Here is a 23,904-nt window from a genome sequence, read left to right as displayed (position 1 = left end):
GTACTGCGTTCCTCTAACCAGAGTCGTCGATCGATCACTCTGAGCTGAGCCGATTCTTACTACCTCATATGTTAGACTAATACCTTAATTGATTAATCTAGGACTAGGGTACTAATACCTTGATTGAATAATCTGGGACTAGGGGTGAGTTCTCATAAGGTCAAATTTAACTTCAGTTGAGTCTTTTGACAATTGCATAATGAGACAGTACTGCATTCCTCCTGACTAAAGTCATTGATCGATAACTCTGAGTTGAACCAATTCTTACTACCTCATGTGTTAGACTAATACCTTAATTGATTAATCTAGGACTAGGGTACTAATACCCTAATTGAATATAAGGTCAACTACAACTTCAATTGAGTCTTTTGTCAATTGCATGATGAGATGGTACTGCGTTCCTCCCGACCAGAGTCGGCGATCGATCACTCTGAGCCGAACCGATTCTTACTACCTCATATGTTAGACTAATACCTTAATTGATTAATCTAGGACTAGGGTACTAATACCTTTATTAAATAATCTGGGACAAGGGGTGAGTTCTTATAAGGTCAACTATCGATTAATCTAGGACTAGGGGTGAGTTCTCACAAGGTCAGCCATAAAAGATGGCAACGCCTTTTTGATAATTTACAATATATGGGTAATCTGTTGCGACATATGACAATCCATTTAATAATTTACAACAGATGGGTAATCTGTCGCAACAGATGACTTAATCTGTTTGATAATTTACATCAGATTCGTAATCTGTTGTTACCTAATCTGATTGATAATTTAAAATAGATGAGAAATCTGACACAACATGTTGAATATTTATTTTTTATAATTTCAATTGAGTTCATATGTTAGACTCCTAAATTGATTAATCTAGGACAAGGGGTGAGTTTTCACAGGGTCACCTCCTAGAGTACTCGGTCAACTACAACTTTAATTGTTTTTATATGATTTTAAAAATTATGCATATATTTTATGATTTTAAAAATAATTAAGATCATTTCGGACCAAATTAATATTTTCAAAACTACTTGAAATTCTTTTCCAAAATACAAATCAACCCGTACAAAATATTTCATCATTTCAAATCTCTAAGTCTGGCTCTTTCTCTCTCATTCTCACTCAACAATACAGTACAGACAACAACTACTTAATAAATTTTCTCAACCCTCCACAACATATCACTTTTCTTCTCATTTTCGACCACATAGATGTTATTTTTGACATCCTTCTTGCTTGTATCAATCATTTTCTTTGTCTTCGTAGGCAACAAAGTTTGAAAAGAGCTCTATATTTGTTTTTTTTATAAAAAAATAAGGGCTTTTAAGTTAATAATGAAAAATAAAACTTTTAGTTGTATTATCTTCAAGAATGAGTTTACAATTTTGAGTTTTGATGGTAAAATCGTAGGAAGAACTCGAGAAATCCCTATTTTCCATCGTAGTGTTCCATTGATTGTCGTGGTATAGTTGGATGGTGGTGGTGGTGGTATTTGTGGTCGTCGTGGTGTCACCAGTAGTGGCATTGGTTGGTGGTGTTTTTGGTGGTGTCGGTATTCGTGGTGTTTGTTTATTTGTTGGCATTGGTTGGTGGTGTTTGTGGTGTTTGTGGTGGTGGCTGTTGGTGTGTCAGTATTCATGGTGTTTGTAATGTTTTTTAAAATCTATGCATACATTAACTGTAATGTAATTTTTGTTTTTCTTTGTCTGTAGGTAAAACATGTCTCTCAAAAGAAAATAAAGTGAAAGTGGATTAACGTCTGACTACTCAAAAAAAGGCTACAGTACAGAGGGATTCGGAGGAGCTTCCTAAACAATCTTAGTCAGGGAAAAGTGAAGCTAAGGAGAGATGTGAAAACAACGTTGAGAGAGGTGGACAAGGGTCCGTAGATGGTGATGAAGAAAATGAAAGTGAGAAAGAAGAGGAATTAGAGAGTCGGATAAAGAAAGAGGATGATAATCAATATGATGGTAATGGATCACCGACGGGGCATGAGTTAATATTGACATCCCAGCATGATCCTATCAAAACTTTTAGTATTGACAGGTTTGAAGTTGCAGTGTCGATAAATAATCCAGAAGGAAAACAACTAACTGGTCAAATTGTACTTAAATGTCAGATGGGGAAAATTTTTGAACATTTTATGAAAATTATGAAGAATGAAAACATAGGCGGACTTTTTAAGAAGAGCTTCTTTGGACGCTTTCTTGAGCTGCCTAAGGACCCCTCTGCCCATATCCGTTTCCCTATGATGATGGTATATGGTCTTTTCAATTGCAGGATCAAGTACACGGGGGATGATAAAGATCCGGAGGAGGGGGAAAAAGGCAATTAACGTACTGGGAAGCTTATGACGCTGCCGATAGGATAATAGACCTTGACTTCTGCAAGAAGCTCAAGGATAGGTACGATCAACTCAATGGAGAGACGTAAGCACTTGGCGTATGACTTGATTCCTAGTTCCTATATTGGTCTTGGATGAAGAAGAAACGTTAAGATATGTCATAGGGGACAGGCCAAATCCATACGACAAGAGCTGGACCGAGGCAAAAAGTATTCTTGCAGTCATTAGTGTGAACGACATGTATTATCGGGTTGTTGAGATACTACTGGAGGAGGGAAAGATCAATGTTTATGACTCCAACGTACCTCTCATCGACGATTTTGATCTTTTTCTCCTCGTAGAGCCACTGATGGTGTTGTTGCCCATCTTGTTGAGGGAGAGTAAACTGATGAATCATTTGCCAAAAGAAGTGTTGATGAAGAAATCATGGAATTTTAAAGGTCGAAACAGGGGAATGGTCCTTCCAAAAGATGATGCCACTAAAGCGAGAGGCTCGCATGCTCTTGCACACATCAAATATTTGCTGACCGGCACAGAAATGGCCGAGCCAATGACTTTTTTGTACGACAACACTATGTCAAACCTGGAAGAGGTCTGGGCTTATGGGGTACTAACTGGACGCTTAAAGCCTATGTATATAGAAGAGCCTGTGAAGTAGAAATTTTTAATTTCAAGTCACCCTTCACTTTATTACATGTACATGTAGTGACAATAATTTTTTTTCAGATGAAAGTTGAGTTTTTTATAATGCAATAGATTAGATTGTCAATCTGTTGCAATAGTGGAAAGACCTATTTGAATAATCTAATAATCTAAGTCTAATCTGTTGCAACAGTAGGAAGACCTGTTTGATAATTTCTATGAATAATCTAATAATCTAAGTCTAATCTTTTGCAACAGTGGGAAGACCTGTTTGATAATTTCCACAGATGACCTAAATTTTACAACATATGCCTAAATCTTTTTGATATTTTCCAATAGTTACGCTTGAATATCCATGTGCTCGTCGACAACAAACCAGTAGCAAATATACACACCACCATGAAAATTTCAGCAATTAGGCTTCAATATCCATGTGCCCAACAACACCAAACCAGTAGCAATAACGGCAACAATGTAGTATCTTCTTGCTCGATTTTATTTCTCTTCAGAAGCCTTGACTTTATTCAACAAACCCCAGATTACACGTTTTACTTGTGAAGGGTGTCATTCTTCATACCAATCAAAGTAATCGCATCCACCCAATTTCTATAAAAAAGAGAACACAATTACAAAATAATTACAAGTCAATAATTAATTAATTAAATAAAAAAATATTACCTTTGAAATCTTACAAGTAAAAAACCTACGATCCTAATTTTGTTAAGTCCAAGAGGTCTTTAACAGAGCTTCATGGCCGCACTTACAATATCAAAAATCTTTATCACAAAAAACAGTGGAAGATGCGCTCAACATTGTCAAGGTCAGTTGGAAAAAATGAAAGTAATAATTTGAAGAATTTGTATAGATAAAAGAAGATGGCGATGAAGAAGAATATTTGGGAATTTAGGGTTAAATTTTAGGAGGAAGATGAATATATAAGACAATGGGGGAAAAAATGACCGTTGAGGGCCAAGTGACGGCAAGTCAGCGAAATGTGCTAGGACTGACACTAGCACATTTGATGCCTATTTTATTTTATGTGTTTAAAATGAACATGTCTACTTGATGCCTATTTTATTTTAGGTGTTTGAACTGAACACTGTCAATGGGTTGAGCCTTTTTTATTTCAATTCACTTTAACCTTTTTACATGTAGTGGTAATTTTTTATGTCCAACAAAAGTTGAATTTTTATAATGCAACAGATTCTCCATCGGTTGTAACAGTTATCCTACCTGTTCTAATATATAGTTTATCTATTGCAATAGGTTGGTCATCTGTTGCATTATCTCGATGTTTTTATCTAAAGTAAGACCTATTTGATAAATTCTAACAGATAACTTACATGTTGCAATATATGTATAAATCTGTTTGATTATTCCTATAGATGTGTCATCTGTTGCAACAGATAAAGTTCATCTGTTGTAATATATGCCTAAATCTGTTCTTTTTTTTTCAATAGATGTGTTATCTGTTGCATTATCTTGATGTTTTTATCTAAAGTCTATCTGTTGCAACAGTGGGAAGACCTGTTTGATAAATTCCAACAGATCACCTACCTGTTGCAACATATGTCTAAATCTGTTTGAATTTTCCAATAGATGTGTCATCTGTTGCAACAGATATAATATTTGTTGCAATATTTGAATCTAGTATTTCTTTTCAATTAATAAGTTCAAATCTAAGGAATAAATAAAATTTGTAGACAAAATAAAATAAATCGAAGCCTTCATAAATTAGCTGAAATAAGTCAACGAATAAATGAAATGTAAAAAAATTGTTATGGCTACAGATCTCAACAAATACATTAACAATAATTTAAGTATAGTGCAAAGGATTGCTTTGACAGGCTCAAGCTATAAAAATTTACTCAGTATGGATAAGTTGTTCTTCATCCGATGCTATGGAATTCGGCTTTGCTCGTCGTGGATCTTCATTGTCACTTGCGTACGATTTCTGCGCTTTCTGCTCTACGTATTTCCATAAAAAGAGTAGCATATTTTCAATGTTGTTCAGTAGTAGCTTCTTCTATATCCACCTGGAAAGCCAAAATTGGTCAATGCTAATCACGGAGATACAACAAAATGAAAAAGGATAACTCATCTCTTCTAGCAAATCAAATAAGTATTCCTCCCATTTTAAATTGTCCCAAACATATCATATTTCTGTTGCAATAATAAATCAACTGTTGGGATAAATTTCTACATGAGGAAGACCCTGTGTGATAATTTCCAACAGATGAATCATCCGTTGCAACATATGAATCATCTGTTGCAGCAAATAGGTCGTTTGTTGGTACAAATAAAAGTTGTACGAAAAGCTGTTTGATTTGCTAAAACAGATGAGACATATGTTGCACCAGATAAAGTATCTGGTGCAACAGGTTAGTCAACTGTTGCAACAGATGTATATATCTGTTTGATAATTTTTAGCAGATGTGTCATCTGTTAAAATAGATATATGTCTATTTGTTTTGTCAGTTGGAAGACATATAATATATTCACCCTCTTCAGCTCGTGTTGCTCTTCTTTGGACATTGTACGTTGCTCAGTGCAACACGCAGACAGAGGAGTTGTAATTTCACTTTTTTGGATGCTTGATAATGCCCTGGAAATCACTTCTTTTCTCCTCTTAGCCCTAATATCTAATGGAGCTGATGGGAATAAAATCTTCTTTGATGGAATGAGACCCCTCTTAGATGTCAATTCCTTTACAGAAGCAGTTAATGCATTAATAGCATTAATCACTACATCATGTTTCGCCCTGCAGTCTTGACATTTGCATGCAGAACATTCGCTGGGAGAGGCAAAATCTGTATAACCAGTATGATCATACTCATAATGGTTTACTTTAAATACTGTAAGAGGAGCATCATTAGTACCAACAGCAGCACCACTACCACCACCAACAGTTCCATCAACAATAATAAGTCCACCCTCCAAAATTATTTTTCTTATAATGGATGTTGCTCCAAACAATTCCATTTTTATTTTTTCGATGACCTTAGGGTCCGATAAAGTTTGCACAGACCATAAAGTAAGAAAAAATAGCATCTTCAACTCTCGATTGAACGGAACTAGCAACGGATACACATTCTAACATAAATCATTACATATATTAGAATGATGATTAGATCATTTCAAAAAAAATATTTATTAAAAGAAAAAATTAACTATAATTATACTTACTGCATCCCTCGGGGGGTTGAAGAGCAAAAAATTTTGCATTTTTATCAGTTTTGACCGACAGCCGTCTCAAGATTCTTGGACAAGAAACTCCTTTCTGGTAGTTCACTTGTTGTCTCAAATAAGGAATAACTTCAAACGCCCAAGCCTATAAAATAACGCCAATAAATCAAAACCATTATTGAGCGAAAAAAATGAATGATATCATAATAGAAGAAAGAAACATTTACCATGAAAGCCCATGGGTAGCCATATAAGTTGACTGTCTTTGGCGCTAACGGAGTCAACAAATATTTGACAGTCATTTTAAAGCTTTCATACCCCTATGGATAGCTGTTAAACGCTCAAGATCCTTGGAGATCTTTATTAAACTGAGGCTTATGTTATTGTTAACGTCTCTCGCCCAAAGAATATTATGTACAAACCAAACCAAGCACAATGACTGCTTGTGCTTCTTTGAAAGTCCTTTACCTTTCAAAGCTTCTATCAAAATTTTATTTTTAAAGCGTGGACCAATAATGGACACCAGGTCATCACAATCACATGACTTGTCTTTGCCTTTTTTGGGTATGCGGGGTGCTTTTTTTTGGGTTAGAATAGGTATAACTTGAGAAGGAGAATAACATTTTAGTCCAGTAACTATGGTAAACTTCTTCCAACCAAAACAAACAGGCATGCCACAGTAATTTATCCACACCTCATCCATCTTATCTTTGTTTTCATACATAAACCTACGCTTGAGAAGTTCATATATCATTTTCATTTGGAAACGAACATTGTTGTGCTCCGGCAAATTAAGATATTTTTCAAAGTAGTTGTCCCTGAAATAAACATCCAATTTTTGTTCTCGAAGTATTTTTCTGAAGGCGTCGAAAGATTTTTCCATGGCTGACTTAACCACGAACTCACTCGTTAAATCTGCGGCACCATCGCACTGCATTCTCACATGATAACGATCAATGCTGAAGGCTTTGACCAGCTCTTCGGTGGAAGGGCTATTAGCATTTGCATCATCTCTTTTAAAATATTCCTCCTCCCCGTATTCATCATATTCTGCTCCCGATTGAGATAACGCTTGTAAAGCAAGCTCATAGAGTGGTGGATGTAGCCTAGCTGCTTCACTTGTTCCTTTACTTGGACTTGATTTGGTTTTTGTTCTTTTGGGAACCATATTATCTAAAATTAATAGAAACATAAAATAATATATTATTGTTGATTAATGTATTGTTAAAAAAGGATAACAGTAAATCAAACAAGCAAAACAGTAAAATAACAGTTAAAACAGATCACCGATCTGTTGCACCAGGTAGTATATCTGTTACAGCATATAACCAAACTGTTGCAGCGGATGAGTAATCTGTTGCAACAATAAAAAATATACCACTCATCTTATAAGACAGATGAATGGTCTGTTCAACAGATTACACAACTATTGTGACATCATCTGTTGTAACATATGAGTGATCTATTGGAACAGTTAAATAATCTGTAGCAACGGCTGAGTAATTTGTTGTGATAATATAAAACAAATCACTCATCTGTTGAGAAAGATGAATGGTCTGTGCAACGAGTCAGACATCTGTTGCAACACATGAGTGATCTATTGGAACAGTTATCAACGGTCAATATTATTTAGATTTCTTCCAACATAGGATCGTTTATCGCGGTAGATGAATGATCAGTTGGAAAAATCAAGTCTTGGACTTTTCCTGTAAGAAGAGTTGGTAGGATTTTATCCAACAGGAGGTTCATTTGTTGCATCAGATCATTAATCTGATGGTTCTTCCATTGCACCAGATGGTTAATTAGTTGCATCAGATTTTTTATCCGAAGCTTAATCTGTTGCAACATATGGTGAAACTGTTGCATCAGATTATTAATCTATCGCATCAGAATTATAATCTGATGGTTCCTCTGGTGCATCAGATGGTTGATCTGTTGCATCATCTGATAAATCTGTTGCATCAGATGGTTAATATGTTGCACCAGATGGGTAATCTGTCGGAGAAAACAGTAGCACAATTTTGTTAAACAAAAAACAACAATTTCATTATTTTTTATCAAGAACAAGAACAGAACAAATCAAACCAAATTGTTCTTTTGTTTTTATAAACACAAACAATAAAAATCAAACTTTACAAAAATGCAACAAACAACAAAATATCATAATTTACTTCGAAAAGAGAAGAGAAGAAATACCAGAAATTAGGATTTTATTCAGACGCATTTCAAATTAGTGCAATAAATATTAAAATTGTTAACCAATACTATAAGAGAAGTTGGCTCAAGTTCCTCGTTTTTTTTCAAACTAAAAAGGCCATAAATTTTTACCTGTGAAAGAAAAAAAAGACCAATGAAGAATTTGAAGTTGTTGTGACCGGAGAGCAAGGCTATCACGTCGATTGAAGTTGAAAAGGAACTCGAAGCCCAACGATTTATAGTAGGATATTGAAGTCGCCGAGGATTGAAATGAGAAATTTGCAGAACAGTTGGTTGGGAGAGAGTTGAGAGAAGCTGTCGAGAGAGGGATGAGAGACAGGTTGATTGAATTGGAGAGGAGAACTCGAAGCCCAACTATTTGTCGTCAGAGGTTGAAGGGAGAAATTTTGCAGAACTGTTGGTTGGGAGAGAGTTGAGAGAAGCTGTCGAGAGAGAGTGGTTGATTTGGATTGAAGAGGGTGTGGGTTGGGTTGATTTGTATTTTTGAAAAGATTAGAAAGTTTTAAAAATATTAATCAAGTCCACAATTAACTTGATCAAGTTTCCTAATAATTTTTTACCCTATCTGTTGGTCAATATCACCAATCCTTCATTCAAAACTTAAAAGACACCTATTCTTCAATTTTCTCCTGTGACTATGATATTATTTCAATTACATGAAAAATCCTGTCTGAGGAAAAGTAATTAAAATGTTACAATAGAAAAAGATTTACAAAAAGGATGGTAGAGATAATGTGTGAATATTTAAACTTCGAATTTCTTTAAAAGCTAAAGTAACATAACGAAATGATACTAAAATTTGATATTAATAATTTAGTCAATTTAAGAATTTTGAATAATGCAATAAAAGTTCTATATTTCATCAGTAAGAAAACACACACATATATAAAGATAAAGTTATATTAGCAATGTTACAATAATAATTGGTGAATGAATATATCTATATCTATCTACATCTATAATATATATTAAAAGTGTGAAAACCCTTAGAAAAGTGATTTGAACTTTTCACCCTTTATTAAAAAATCTCCGCTTTTGACAAAATCGTCTTTTCACTATTTTTCTTTCAATTATTATTTAATTATCTATAATATATTAAAAGTGTGAAGACCCTTAGAAAAGTGAATTGAACATTCTGCCCTTCATTAAAAGTATATGTTTTAGACAAAATCGTCTTTTCACTATTATTTAGAGTTGAAAATTAACTAAATATTTATTGTAAAATATTTTCTTATTAGAAGTCATTAGAATTAATGACAACTAATATCTTTTTCATTAATTTAAGAATTCTAAAATTAAAACCCAAATAATAAGAACTCTTAAAATATATAGTAAACCTTAAAAATTTAAGGACTCCTAAAATATATAGTAAATTTTAAAAAATTACCAAAAATATATTCAAAAGAAGAAATTAAATGTCTACAGGTTTCCTTGAAGAAACAACGTGCAAACAATTTTGTAGGGGTAGGAGTATACTATTTTAACAAAATATAACCAATTAAATTATTTTAGGACATTTTTAATTAAAATATTAAATTAATAATATATGACAATTAATGTCTGTACGTCTTCTTTTCCTTGTTTGTGCGAAATAGGAATCCTAAAAAATATAGTAATAATTAAAGGGTCCCAAAAATCTTATAAATACAGACAACTTAAACAAACGCTACACATAGTATTAATTAAATAGTTCAAAAAAATCCTACAAATACAGACACCTTAAACAAACGCTACACAAGTTCTCACAAACGAATGCATGGTGTCTCTCACACCAAATTTTGTCCTCTTTAAACCCTTAACCATCCCCAAGTTTGTTCACTTCAAACAAAGTGTTTTTCTTGGTTGTCCTTTTATAACCAATAATTGTTAGAAAAAATAGTTTGATATTTGATCTTTTGTTATGTATTTTATTGAACATGTTCTAGGTATTTGAGGTATCGGAGGTGAGTTTCGTTGAAAAGGATGAGATTATGATGCTGAATTAAGTTTGGAGAAAATTTGTCACTTGATCTTGGAGCTTTGAGAATAACCTTTGAATGAACGCTCAATGATAGGATGAAAGAGTATTGCAAAAGATATTAAATTTGAAGTTTAAATAAAAGAATTTAGTAGTTTTTATTAATTTAATGATACGCACGTGTTATCTAAAATTATATATATATTTGTATTTATATTTTATCAGTTTATGTTGTTGTGCATGTTCCTCAATTATAATATAAAGATAGACATGAATTGAGATGAATGTGAATATGAACTCCACACTGATGAAAGTGATATATATACACTTCAAAAGTCTGAGATCATGATTGAGGGACAAGTCGTAATTTAGAGAGAAGATTGGATTTTATTTGTCCATGAACTCTAGACTTAAAAAAAATTCTTAACTTAAAAGAAAAATTAATTATTCTTGTACTATTAAAATAGATCTCTAATTATTTTACTTTTCTTATTTATTGGTTGAATGCACCCTTTGATTTTGTAATAGGTGCTTTGTGTTGGCCATATCGAATCCAGGCATTAAGAATTAGTACATTAGATGATACAGTTTATCAGCCATGATTAAAGTACTCACAATATTATCGTGCATTTTCTCATCTTCATGGACGAATTTTTCCATCATCCCTTACATTATGCAGACGATTTGGGCTGCATTGGACGATATTATTGGAACACGTTGCCTAACCTCGAGGTGCTCAAATTCATAGGCAAAGCATGTGAAGGTTACATGTGGGAACCTACTAATGAATCATTTTCGCGATTGAGGTTTTTGTTATTTGATGGTATCCATTTAATAGATTAGAATGCTAGAGAGGATAATTTTTCTGTGCTTGAGAATCTCTTTATATCATATTGCTTGAGTTTAAAAGATATCCCAACAGAATTTACAAATATTATGACATTACAAGTGATTGAGTTAAATGATTGTTCAGCTGAGTTAAGCACATCTGCAGAACAGATCCAATAAGAGCAAGAAGCCATCTCTCGAGGGAAAATGACAACCATACGTGTATGTAATACTAATATAAAAGAGGTATGAACATTTTTCAAAAAAAGTATTTTTAATTTTTTCATGTTTGGTTGGCTTAATATTTTAGAATATGTTTTTCTTAGGAACTCATTTACCTCCAATTTTAGAAAAATGACTTCTCTAGAAAGAGGAAAAACATAACTCTCCTACTTTTCGGATTTTGATAGTGGATTTCTTAGACTATAATCTGTGTTTTTTTGTGTACTTTGACTATCGCTTTATCTTGTTATGACTATTGTTTATAATGATTTGAGAAGTTGTCTATAGTATTTGACCTCAATTTGGCGTATATTTAATATGTAATAGTAATAATATAGCTAATTTCAAGAGAAAACAAGGAGAATAATGGTTATAAGAAGGAGCTTCTCATCAACTATGAAGAAGATTACAAAAAATTATTTGATTCTGCTATAAAAGTCAATGGAGAGTACTATAAAATGAGATTTTATTGTCTATCATAAATAACTTCTCTAACTCACAATATAAGGATGAGATATGCTTATATCCCACTCTCTCCAAACTTCATTGTTAAAATTACATTAGTAATCGTTGATGTTCTTATTATGTTCAAAATTAAAGATATTAATATTGCATCTATTTAAATGTACATATATTTATGATTTAATTGAATATAATGTTGCACATAATGTAACTTTTTAATTGGAACATTTTGCATTTTCGATACTATATTAAATATTGAATTATGTTTTTTCGCTGACGATGTCACATTATTTTTGTAACTAAAGATTTAAATATTGCACAAACAAATATATGTAATCTTCTTCTTCAATATTAAATACACGCGCAAAGCGCGTACACTAAACTAGTATTTATAATATTAACTGAACTCCTAAAATATATAAAAAGAAATACATTTGAATTAAGGACTCCTAAAATATATGAAAAAAGATTCTTTTACCTCTTTGTTTATTGAACGTAACTTTTGAAAACTTTTTATACGTATACAAATGCACCTTTTTATTTTCAATCTAAAAATAAAATTTTAAAATAATATAATTTGATAAAATATTGATTTTAAGCAATTCAATTTAAAAGTATTCTATTATAAAAGAAAAAATTGGGTTTGTTGTTGTTTTATTATAAAAGGAAAAAGAAGTACAAAACTTTGACTTTCGTACAAAAAGTATATCTATATTTTTAATGGGTACAAATAGTTTAACTTTTTTTCTATATTATATTAATCAGTCTCCTAAAATATATGGAAGGAGAATCAATTAATATTTTTCTTTGCAATAATCAATTAGAAAAAATACTCTTAAAATAGGATAGAGAAATACTCCTAAAATAGGACTGTATTAAGGAAATGTTTCTATAAATATTGAGATGCACGTTAAATTAGAAAAGAAATCGATTTACTTATTGGGAAAATATGATTAATGCCCATTTAACTTGATTTGATTGCATGTCATGCTTAATAATAGAATTCAACGTATGTGTATATATATATATATCTTCTTTATTTTTCATTCATGTAATTTACAGGTGGTAGATGAATGTCGGTCGGCTTTGAGGAATTTTTTTAGGTGAAGGTTAGGTTTAATTGTATTATTTTTATATCTCTATTTTGATAATTTTTTTTGTGTAAAGGTTAAGTTTAGTTGTATTATTTTGATATATCTATTATCATATTATTTTGTTATAGTTTACAGACGGTAGATGAGTGTCAGACGACTTTGAGAAAAATTATTGTGTAAAGGTTAGACTTAATTATATTGTTTAGATGTCTCTATCATCATATTGTTTTGTTGCAGTTTCCAGGTGGTAGATGAATGTCGATTGACTTTGACAAGTTTTTTTGGTAAAGATTAGATTTAATTAAATAAATTATCCAAAAGATTTTGAATTTAATTATTGTATTCCTCTTTATTATTTAAACAAATATCCTATTTAGTATAGCATTTGAACTCAATAAAGTGAGGTGCACGATGGGAGGCGCGTACACCTAAACTAGTTTAATTAATAAAGAACAAAAAGTTATTTGATGATTACATAATTCATCTTCTTTAATTTATAGAGATTTCTTTTCTATATTTGTATATTGCTTTGCAAATTAAAAGTTGGCAACTTAAATTTTGTTTAGGGTAATCTGACTTAATGTGATCAAGAAAATCAAATCATAAAACATGATTCTATGAAGTAGAATTATAAAAAGAGGATAAACAGGTGATCGAACAAGCGTAGATTTATACAGGAACTTGAATCAGTGTAAGGTCTTTAATTCTATACGGTCTCGCAAATTTCCGTTGATTGACATATGAATGCTTGATTTGTTTATTCATACATCATCAACGCTAGTATATTTGATGAATCATTGGATTTTACATATGTTACTATGTTATTTGGAAAGAAGGTGAACATTAGATATTAAGACGTATCTCAACTCAAAACACATAATTTCATTTGTAGCAATAACATTTTCGTATAAATCAGAAAGGAAAAAGAGTGAATCGCCAACCGAATAACAGATCCAAAGCATGGATAATCAAATGGGGCATTGGTTTCGCATTAGTGATACTAATTCTCTGGCCTTATTCCTACACTTCCAGTTGGTAAGTCTGAAAAAAGATGATCAACTAAGTTGCAAACTTGATAATGCTGGGATATTTCACATTCTGGGCTTTAATATTGAAAATAGTGGAGCTTTTGTTTTTAATAGAACATTAATGTCTTGTTTGAATTTGTTTCAGATCGCAATTAAACATTGGAAGGACTCCAAAAGTAAACTAGATAGTCTACTAAAATAAACTTAGACGACAGAACTTTAAGCTATCTATAACAATTTTATATATGTCGAAAGTAAGTAAAAAAGGTTGTGGGAGTTGTCATCACATTTAAACCTAATCACTAAACTTCCCAAAGGGTTCTCTGGTAAAGGGTGATCAGGAAATCGGTCTCATCAATGACAAATGAGAAACTCGAAAGCAAAGTGTAGTGCACTTTGGACCGATTTATCAGAAATCCATCAAAATTAAAAGTTCAACCATTTAGTGTAGTAGACACAGGTTTGTGGGGATACAATTCCATTTGGTGTACATAGACTAATCCTAGGGCAAGCACCACATGGAATTGAAGCCATTTGCCCTATTGTTTTCGGACCAGTCCCAAAGGCAGCACCACTTGCACTTCGATAGCATACTGATCCAACAGCAATAGAATGATATTCTCCCAATCCGGTGCTCTTTACCTCAATAATAGCATTGTCCAGAACCATAGAGTTCAATATTTCTGCAACTTGTTGACTTGTGCACTCAACAACTTTACGTTTTTTCAAGAAGTCGTGGATTCCCTCTGCAGTAGCAACTTTCATCATTTCTATGACTTTGAGACACGTGTCTCTAAGAACAGTGATAAATTCTTTATCAAGTTTTCCCTCTGAGTACCACGCACCACCAGTCAAATCTTCCGAAGGTTCAAACTCAACAGCCATGTAATGTTTCCTTCCCTTATTTTGGATATTCACGACTTGTTTTATCAACTTCTTTTTCACAAGCGACGTCAGGGATTTATCCACAATAGTTGGTGCAAGGTTTGCCTCTTTTTTCACCTCTGCCACCCAGACACCCAAATTCTTTTTACTTCTGACAACATCCAGCACTATACGCTCAGCATCTACTAGTCCCTGAGTAGGTGAATCCATATTTGGTCTTTTCCGCTTCATGGCGGCTGCTTCACTTGATCGGCTCATATCTGTGAGCACAGAAGAGCAAATAAAGCACAGTGAGATGAGTTTTAGCTTAATTCTTATCATATTAATGAAAAATAGACAACTCAAACTAAGTACCGTAGAGAAAACAAAATTTCCAGTTCATACTCATGTAGTAACTAGAAGCAAGAGGAAAGATCAAATTCTCTCCCAATAGTCATTCCACCAGAAAGTTAAATCAATCAAAGCATGACCACACTTGGGATGGCAAATGGATTGTTTGGGCTGAAGTTGGGTGGGTTAAGATGGGCTGAACAAATAAATGGGCTAATGCCCAACCCTGCCCAAGATGGGCTAAACTATGGGTCATGGGTTATAATCCAACGGCCCAAATATAAATCTTTACAACATTCTCGATCTTTATTCTTCTGATTAGCCTATCATTTTACAATTCCATAGTGTGCACTAAGATATTAAATTTTGCTCTCTGCGTAACATAAGTTTCTATCCATTTTTATTCTGATTGGCGTAACATGTTTTTTCCATGGTGCTTCAATATGTTAAAATGAAGTCTGCTTCGTTCTTTTTTCTTTTGCTTTCAGCCTTTCTATTACGCTCCACTCTGCCTCCTTCCTTTTTTTGCTTTTGCTTTTCTCCCTTTTGCTTTCTATTATACGAGTTACGACTATACATGTACTACTTACTACATAAAAAACACTGTTGATTATAATCGAACCTTATGGATTAGTGCTTCTACTGTTGATATTGAGAACCAACAAATGTTTCTGCAACTTATAAGAAAGAAAAGAAGAGCAGGGTTTGCTGAAGCAAACTGTGCAACAAGTACCACAGTGGTTTATTTGTTGTAACAAAAATCAAATTCCATCTTGTATCTGTTCGGATTTAATGAGTAACAAGTGAAATAATTAATGGTCATTTTAGTAAACGTGTCACAGGAAAAAGAGTGATTCCTTAAAAATACAATGATATTAATAAGGACATGATATAACAATCAATAGCTGTGGCCTATTGCCTTTTACAGTCTTTCAATTGCATCAGCCTAATAATTTCTAGAATTTGGAATTCAAAATCTCAAATTACAGCTAAATATAAGTCAAAATCTCATATTGAATACTAAATGAAATTACAAAAGAAGTTGAAAAACAAAAAAAAAACAGTTACCCTTTAACAAAAAAATCAAAATAAGAAAAATTTTATCCCAAAATAAAGCATCCAATTTAACCTTTCATTCTACTTCACTTAATTATTTAAACATTTTGATGTTGATATACCCACTGGTTCAGAAATAAACAACAACAACATACTCAGTGTAATCCCACAAATAGGGTCTGAGAAGGGTGAGATGTACGCATACTTTGCCCCTACCTTTGTAGGGTAGAGAGGTTGTTTCCAATAGACCCTCAGCTTAAAAGGAAAGTTAATCATAGGTGGGTCGCAAGACGAAGACAAATGACAGCAATACCAAGATATAAACAAAAATGAAGAAACAGATAGTAGAAACACATTTTGGTTCAAAATAAACCCATATCATAAATTGTCAACATTTGTATAAGTGCTGAACAGAGGGGATTGAGAATGAAAGAGAAGAAGATTACGTTCTTTTAAAAGTTTCAGAAAATTGTAGCCTTAGATCTTGTTTTGGTGACTTGGCACGATCTGATGAAATTACTGGACAAAACTGGAGGAAACATTACTGGGAGAACTCTGCTAGACTATTTACTGAAAGCATCAAGAATAAGCAAGAGCAAACAAGTATGAAATGAATCAAGAAGTGTAACATGTTCTTTAAACAAATGGATAAGCAAAAGTTCTTGATTGTTTATCCAAGCCAGAGATACATAACGAAGAGGCAATTGGTTGAAACAAGAAAGGGGACTTATCTCAGATTCCCGGCTATTAATGTCCGTATTAACATACAAAAAAGAAAAATTTCTGTATTAACATGAGGCCAGAGTACAAAGAAAAATATCTTACTTCCAATCAAGCATGTTTTTCCTCTTGTTATAAAAAGGTGATATTAGCACTAGCAAGGCTAAAATTATGAGGTTCTCGCTCTTCAAAAATGTCATTGGGTGTGTGTCGGAGACTCGAATCCTCCAAAAGTAGTGCATTTTTGGAGGATCTATACATGTGTGGCAACATTTTTGGAGTGTCCGAGCAACTTAGCTTAGCAACACAATAAAGGTTAGCAAATGCACCAATTACACTGTTTGCAGATCCAGATAAAAATATCATATACAGAAAAGAATCACCCAGAAAAGTATTCCATATAATTTGATTAACACGATTTTATGAATAAATACAATTATTTCATAGGAAACAAACAAAAGAATCCAAAGAAACAAAGAAGACATAAAGAAATGGACAGACTTTACATTAATGCAACAGGTTGTGTGAAGATAACTTCCAAATTCCCCATTAGATTGAACAGAATTCAGATAATAGTCATTGGGGAATCTGAATAATGACAGTACTTCCCTCAGGTTGAACAACTTAATAGAATCCAATAAAATGAAATTAAAAAAGCTTCCCAGGAAGCCTAAAAAAAATAAAAATGAAAGTCATTTATCTAATCTGTAACAATAATATTGTTCTTTATCCTAGTAGTATAGAAGAAACTTATAAGAATCAATAAGCTATATGGCACCAAGTGTCAAGCTCTTTGTATCACTCCAATGGGAATAGTTAATCTCTAAATATATTGATTATAAGTCGGATATGAGCAATTGCAGGTACACATATACACGTTCATACATGAAAAATTTCTACCATTTACCATAAAGTGAGTGATATTTATGTCGATCGCATCAATAAAAACATAGCACATACAATCCTACAAGTGGAGTTTGGGGAGGGTAGTGGATGCCCAGACAAAGAAATCGATTATATAAAATAAAATTTATAACAAGGGATGGTGAAGGAAACAACAATTTACCGGGCTCAGGAGGAGTAGAAGAGGCAGAAAGAGAAGAGGTGAAAACCTTAAGCCCTATGTTTCTGGACAAAAACTAGAGTTAACAGGGTGTTTGATTGACTTATTTTTAGGTATTTTTAAGTTGTTTGATAAAGTAAACGAAGTGTTTTTAAGTATTTATTTTTAAGTTAAAAAGTGTTAAAATAAATTAAACATCAAAAGTAGAATAACACTCACTTATAGTTTTTGATTTTTGGCTTATATATTCCTTATTAAAAGCTAATTCAAATCCTCCTAAGAGTGTTTTTGTACCATTTTTTAAAATAAGTAGATAGCTTATGAGTCAAAAACTTAAGGGGTCATTTGGTGTGAGACATAGGTTATAATAATTACGGGATAAACTGTGAAATTATTTTATCTCATGTTTGATTGATTGAATAAATTACTGAAGGGATTACTTATCCCATTATTTGTGTCTTAGTGATGAGATAAGTTATCACATACATATAATGGGATAACTAATCTAAAATTAATTATCTTGGGATAACTTGTTCCTAACCAAATGATTCTTAAGATTCGTTTGGTGTGAGGTATAAGGATAAATAGTCTTGAAATAAGATGAAGGATTATTTTATTTCATATTTAGTATGAGGTGTTAGTTAGTTCCATAATTATTTATCCCACTATTTACATCATAATGACAAAATAAGTTATCAAATATACATAGTGAATAACTAATTCCAGAATTAATTATTCTGGATCAATTCTTTCCCAACCAAACGATCCCTAAAAGTCATAAGAAGGGGATTCTATTTTTAACTTATTTTTATATTTTTTAAATATAAAAGTAAGTATTTAAAAATATTTTTTAATTTTATTAAACATTATTAAAATTAAAAAAATATTTAAAAATCAAAAACACTTAAAATTAAGTCAATTTAAATAGTTTTTAATTTTATTTATTTCCTTCATTTCATTTCATTTCATATGGACTGAATATGGAGTTTAAGAAATAAGAAAAATTTTAGTGATGTTTATCAAATTATTCTTTATTACAAGAAATGTAATATTACAATCTTTAATTAAGCGGGAGATTCTATAAGTGAGGTCATTCTCTTTTTAAAAAGAATGGTGACACATAAAATGAACGGAGAAAATATTAAACTATTAAGAGTAAGGACATAAAAATATTATTAAAGTTTTTTTGATTTTTTAAAAAGACATCTAAAATTTGCGAAGATCCTACTACCCCTCAAACAACTTTAAAGTATTATTTAAACCTCCATTTTTAGTCAATACCAATTATATTAAAAATGTGTAAATGACAGACCAATCATAATTTGACACGTGTGAAGTTAATTTTAACCTTTTTTTGGGAAACAATGACCATATTTTTTTAGATAATTGTTTTTCTTTTTCTTTATTTCTTTTCTTCATTCTTCTTCACATGTTCTGTAGAAGTTCCTCCGCCATAGCCATTCGGCTCCTACAGTTATTGTTGTCATCAATTTCACTGTAAGGTGACTAAATAGTTGTCAAACTACCACTTACAAGTTTATGAATATCAAATCAATTTATATCCGAATCTAAATACTCAAATTACTACCGTTGAAAAGAAAAAAAAGGAAGAAAATATCAGATATTTTACATTATAAATTTCAGAATTCTTCTCAATATCAAGACGGTTCTTCTCTTTCTTTACAAATATCCGATATATGATATTTGTATTTGATTACAAATATCGACATTACTAGTTTATGAAATTCTTCTCGTCATTACAAGTACGATTCAAGATTGCATTTTACATTATAAGAATATCTCCCTTAAAATCTAATCACATAATATAACTTGTTCAAAACTTTTAAGTGAATTAAGATCAAATAAAGCTAATTTCGTTGAGAAATTAAAACATAAATGAAAACATCTTACCTTTTAAGGTTAATTTTGTTGAGAAGAGTTTGAAAAGAGGGTCAATTTTTTAAAGCTCCAAAGACTATAATAATGGAGATTTGAAAAATATTGGATTTTTTAAAAAAGAAGAGAAGAAGGAATTTTAAATAACTGACAAATTTAATTACACGTGATTTTTTTTAATTGTCGATTGTAGCCAAGTTTATATATTCATGTGTGTCAAATGCGTGACTAAATGATCTATTTACAATGATTTATATCACTTTTCTGGGGTAATAAATCGACTGCAAAGTTTAAGTGTCTTGGAGCAAATTTCGGACAACTTTAATAATCATTTGTGTTTTTTCTCAATTATTAAACTATGTAGTATGATTTATACTCCCCCTTCCTTTTCTACTTGACTAATTTAACCTCACGTGCCTCGTACGTGTAACGCTTGATTATTTAAAATTAAATAATTTTATCTATTGCGGAGATTTATAATAAGCGTAAAAGTTCAAATCACTTTCCAAAAATATCTCACACTTTAATATAAATAATGTGAATATAAATATATACACATATAAATTTTAAGTTTCAAGTGATTGATGGATTATCACTTTTGTATTTGTTATTTAGTCCTTTTTTTCCTTGTTGCCACATGCTAAGAGAGATACATCAATTAAAATCATATTTGTGTTACGATTATTTTTTTTATATTTAAGCCTTTCCTTGTTTTGAAAATCAAATCTTTACAAAATCATTAATTAAATTCTTATTACATACTTAAAACTTTTAAAGATTTGGTACGTCTTAAATTTTTCTTTTCTAACGATTTTGTCTCTAGATTTTTCAAATCTTCTTAAAATTAAATTTAGTTGATTCATAATTCTTAAACTAATAAAAAAAATATTTGTTGTCATTAATTTTGATGACTTCTAGTAAGGAAAGGTTCTACCATAAATATATTTAATTAATTTTCAACTCTTAAATTAGGAAAAAATTATGAAATTCTTATGACTTCTAATAAGAAAAGGTTTTATCGTAAATATATTTAATTAATTTTTAATTCTTAAATATTAAAAAAAGTAGTGAAAAGACGATTTTGTCTAAAGCAATGACTTCTAATGAAGGGCGAAAAGCTCAAACAACATTTCTAAGGTCCTTCACACTTTTAATATATTATAGAATTATAGATAGATATAGATATAGATATAGATTATAGATTATAAATTATAGATAGATATAGATTATATATAGAGAGAGAGTTAATCTGATTAAATTGACATGTTTTATTTTTTGAGAGTTAATTTGATAAATTTTTAAAGTTAATTAGATTAGATTAATTTTAAATTTTAAGATTAAAATTTAAATAATCAATAATTATATGAAAAGTAATATAAACTATAACCTTTTTAATACGATTAAAAATATCTCTTATATTGTTAATCATAATTTGTATCATTTGACCCAAAACAGAAACTATGCTAACTAAAAGAGAACCGAGAAAATACAGTTTGGTAAGGTGTATGGGGAATAAGCTAGAAAAAGTTAATATAATGTTTGATTTAAAGTTTAAAAATTTACATAACTAGTATTTATATAAATTGTGGAAAATTTATATAAGACGGAACAATTATGCATGAATAACTAATTTACGCATAATTAATTCTTGTATAAAATATTCTATAATATTTTCCATAATTAGTTCATAAATTACTAATACTGAACCAGCTACCAAAAGATTCCTTAGTTTTCATATTTCAGATGACCGCACTGCCAAAGAAAAGGACGTTTCCAACAAGTTTAGATTACTTTTGTCATGATATCATTTTTCTTTTCAGTTTATTGCAATTTTTGGGTTGATCACTGTTGGGCCAGTCAGATTGATTTAGTTATTGTTTGATAATATTATAAGTTATAAGATTAATAGCTTTTTTTTATATAATCAATAGATTATCTTATTAAAGCATAAATGGTATTATTGAGTTAAAAATTGTTGTCGCATTATTTATAATCTAGCTAAGAAAAGCAGAAATCCTAGTAACTTGATCTAATAAGAAATTAGAGAAGCTAGATAACTTATGTGATACCATATTCCTAGATCTAGAAATATGCATCATATCTATCTCGATAAAGAAATTCATAAGATTTTAAATGTCTTCGTATATTGTTTTGATCTCTCATGAAATAGATTTCTTTTCAATAGCTTGTTCACCACAGTTTTTGCACATGATAAAATTTGCACCTTTGATCATCTCTTTTCTTTAGCGCTTTCTAGTGTCTTACGAATTATTATTGCTTCAGCAGTTATGATCCTTCCAACGAATTAAATTGGAGTGCCAAGGCTTGAAGCAGGTTTTCACTGCCATCCATAATCGCTAGTCCAATGCTTGGCACCTTGTTTTTCTTATGTAAGCTAGCATATGCAAACATAACAACATCATTTTGTGCCACAATAATATTTTTATCATTAGTAGTAGCATTTATTCAATCTCATGAAAATTAAAAAGTGTCTTGTTAATAATTTTCTTAGGTTCACAAATATCTCAATTAAAACTGTTAAAGTTTCTAGCCTTCAAATTTGTCACACGATATTGTCACACCCCTTTTTTCCGCTCGAGGGTCGAGTCAAAGGATTTTTTCAATTAAAGTAACGGTAGTGAATAAGAATTATTTTATTTACAGAGTCGACACTTGGAATCGTGTTATGGTGTTCCTAGTAACCTTTTTGGATCCCTAATAAAAAGAAAATGACTCTTTGTTATGATCTACGAAAACACAAGATTGGGTAAGGAATTTTGTTGACCGAGGGGAAGGTGTGAGGCACCCCTCGAGTCCCGTGGTTCTAGCATGGTCGCTTTTATTGACTTATCTTGAATTAAACTATTTTAATTATTATGTTAGGGCATAGGCCTAGGTTCGCTCATTTTTAATATCTAAATTTGTCTATAACTCTTGTATTAAACTAGTGAAAATTAATTTTAATACTATCTTTGCCAAGGTGCAACATTGCATTCTCGAATTATTTTTAAACGTCTCAAAAAGATGTGTACACCGCATTCTTAATCGAGACAAAATTTATTAAATGTGAAAGCTTATCTAGCATTAAGAAAAGCATTTGCTTCATTTCGTGAAAATTCCAGATCGATCATTTTATCTTATTCATTTTATTCTTTTTCATTCTTTATTTTACAACGAGTTTGAAATTAATCCGCAATTCATCTCTCTTCCTTAAGAAAACGGATCTATAGTCAAATATTATGGGTCTTGAATTAAAATTTAAAATCATGATTCATTCGATTTGCTATGGCCAACTACTGACCAAACCGAGAGCCAACTCATTTCCGATCACAACTAAAATCTTTGCAGATGATAAATGTTAATACATCCAATCAATTGAAACCAAACGTTCAAATACTACAATTAGAACAACAGACCAAACATAGACGAAACAACAAAATTAAATTACTATACTTGACCTAACTTATTTGAAACAATAATGGTTATTTAAATTAATAACTTAAACCTCAAGATTCAATTTTTAAAGCCAACTACAAAAACTTTTTTTTTTTTAAAGAAAATAAAAAAAATCTTGACAACTTAAAACACTACAAAAAAAAAAAGAAGAGAATGAATAAACCATTTTTCTTTCATCATTTTCTCTACTTTTTCTTTCCTTTTTTTTTAATCATTTCATCTGTTTGCGTACATATAGGTTAAATATATACAACTAACAAAAACCTTTAAATGTTTACTACAAAAATCACATGAGTAGTAGATGATTTTCTGTATATATATATTTTTTCTAATATGTAAATGGACAATTTAAACAATCTATGTTTAGTGTACAATGGAAGGTTCAAATAAACTACCGGACTATATATAAAAATTCTTCTGTTAACAAAGTGGCTTATTTATATTCACATTGTTATATGAATAATGTCTTAAAAATAGCCATTCTTGAAGTCAAAACAATATTTTTTATAGGAACATTTAGT

The 23,904-nt window shown here is 31.1% G+C and overlaps 1 protein-coding gene across 4 annotated transcripts; it reads right to left on the bottom strand.

The window, feature by feature from the left end:
* Nucleotides 1-14,200: 14,200 nt before the first annotated feature.
* LOC107866383 (DNA-directed RNA polymerase III subunit rpc6-like) lies at nt 14,201-18,117 on the bottom strand. 4 transcript variants are annotated; one of them, XM_016712469.2, is made up of 2 exons: nt 18,035-18,117; nt 14,201-15,122 (listed from the first exon to the last, which is right to left on the bottom strand). In XM_016712469.2, exon 2 carries the CDS (start codon nt 15,118-15,120, stop codon nt 14,404-14,406), a length of 717 nt encoding a protein of 238 aa, XP_016567955.2. In that variant the 5' UTR covers nt 15,121-15,122; nt 18,035-18,117; the 3' UTR covers nt 14,201-14,403. The 4 variants fall into 4 exon arrangements, with proteins under 4 accessions (XP_016567955.2, XP_047263885.1, XP_016567956.2 ...); XM_047407929.1 differs by lacking the exon at nt 18,035-18,117 and adding an exon at nt 16,695-17,014; XM_016712470.2 differs by lacking the exon at nt 18,035-18,117 and adding an exon at nt 15,815-15,839.
* Nucleotides 18,118-23,904: the final 5,787 nt, after the last annotated feature.

Source organism: Capsicum annuum, chromosome 3 (genome assembly GCF_002878395.1).
Source record: "Capsicum annuum cultivar UCD-10X-F1 chromosome 3, UCD10Xv1.1, whole genome shotgun sequence".
Taxonomy (NCBI): Eukaryota; Viridiplantae; Streptophyta; class Magnoliopsida; order Solanales; family Solanaceae; genus Capsicum; species Capsicum annuum.
The sequence above is the reverse complement of the archived record's forward strand: the minus strand, read 5'-3'. Positions and strand labels throughout refer to the sequence as shown.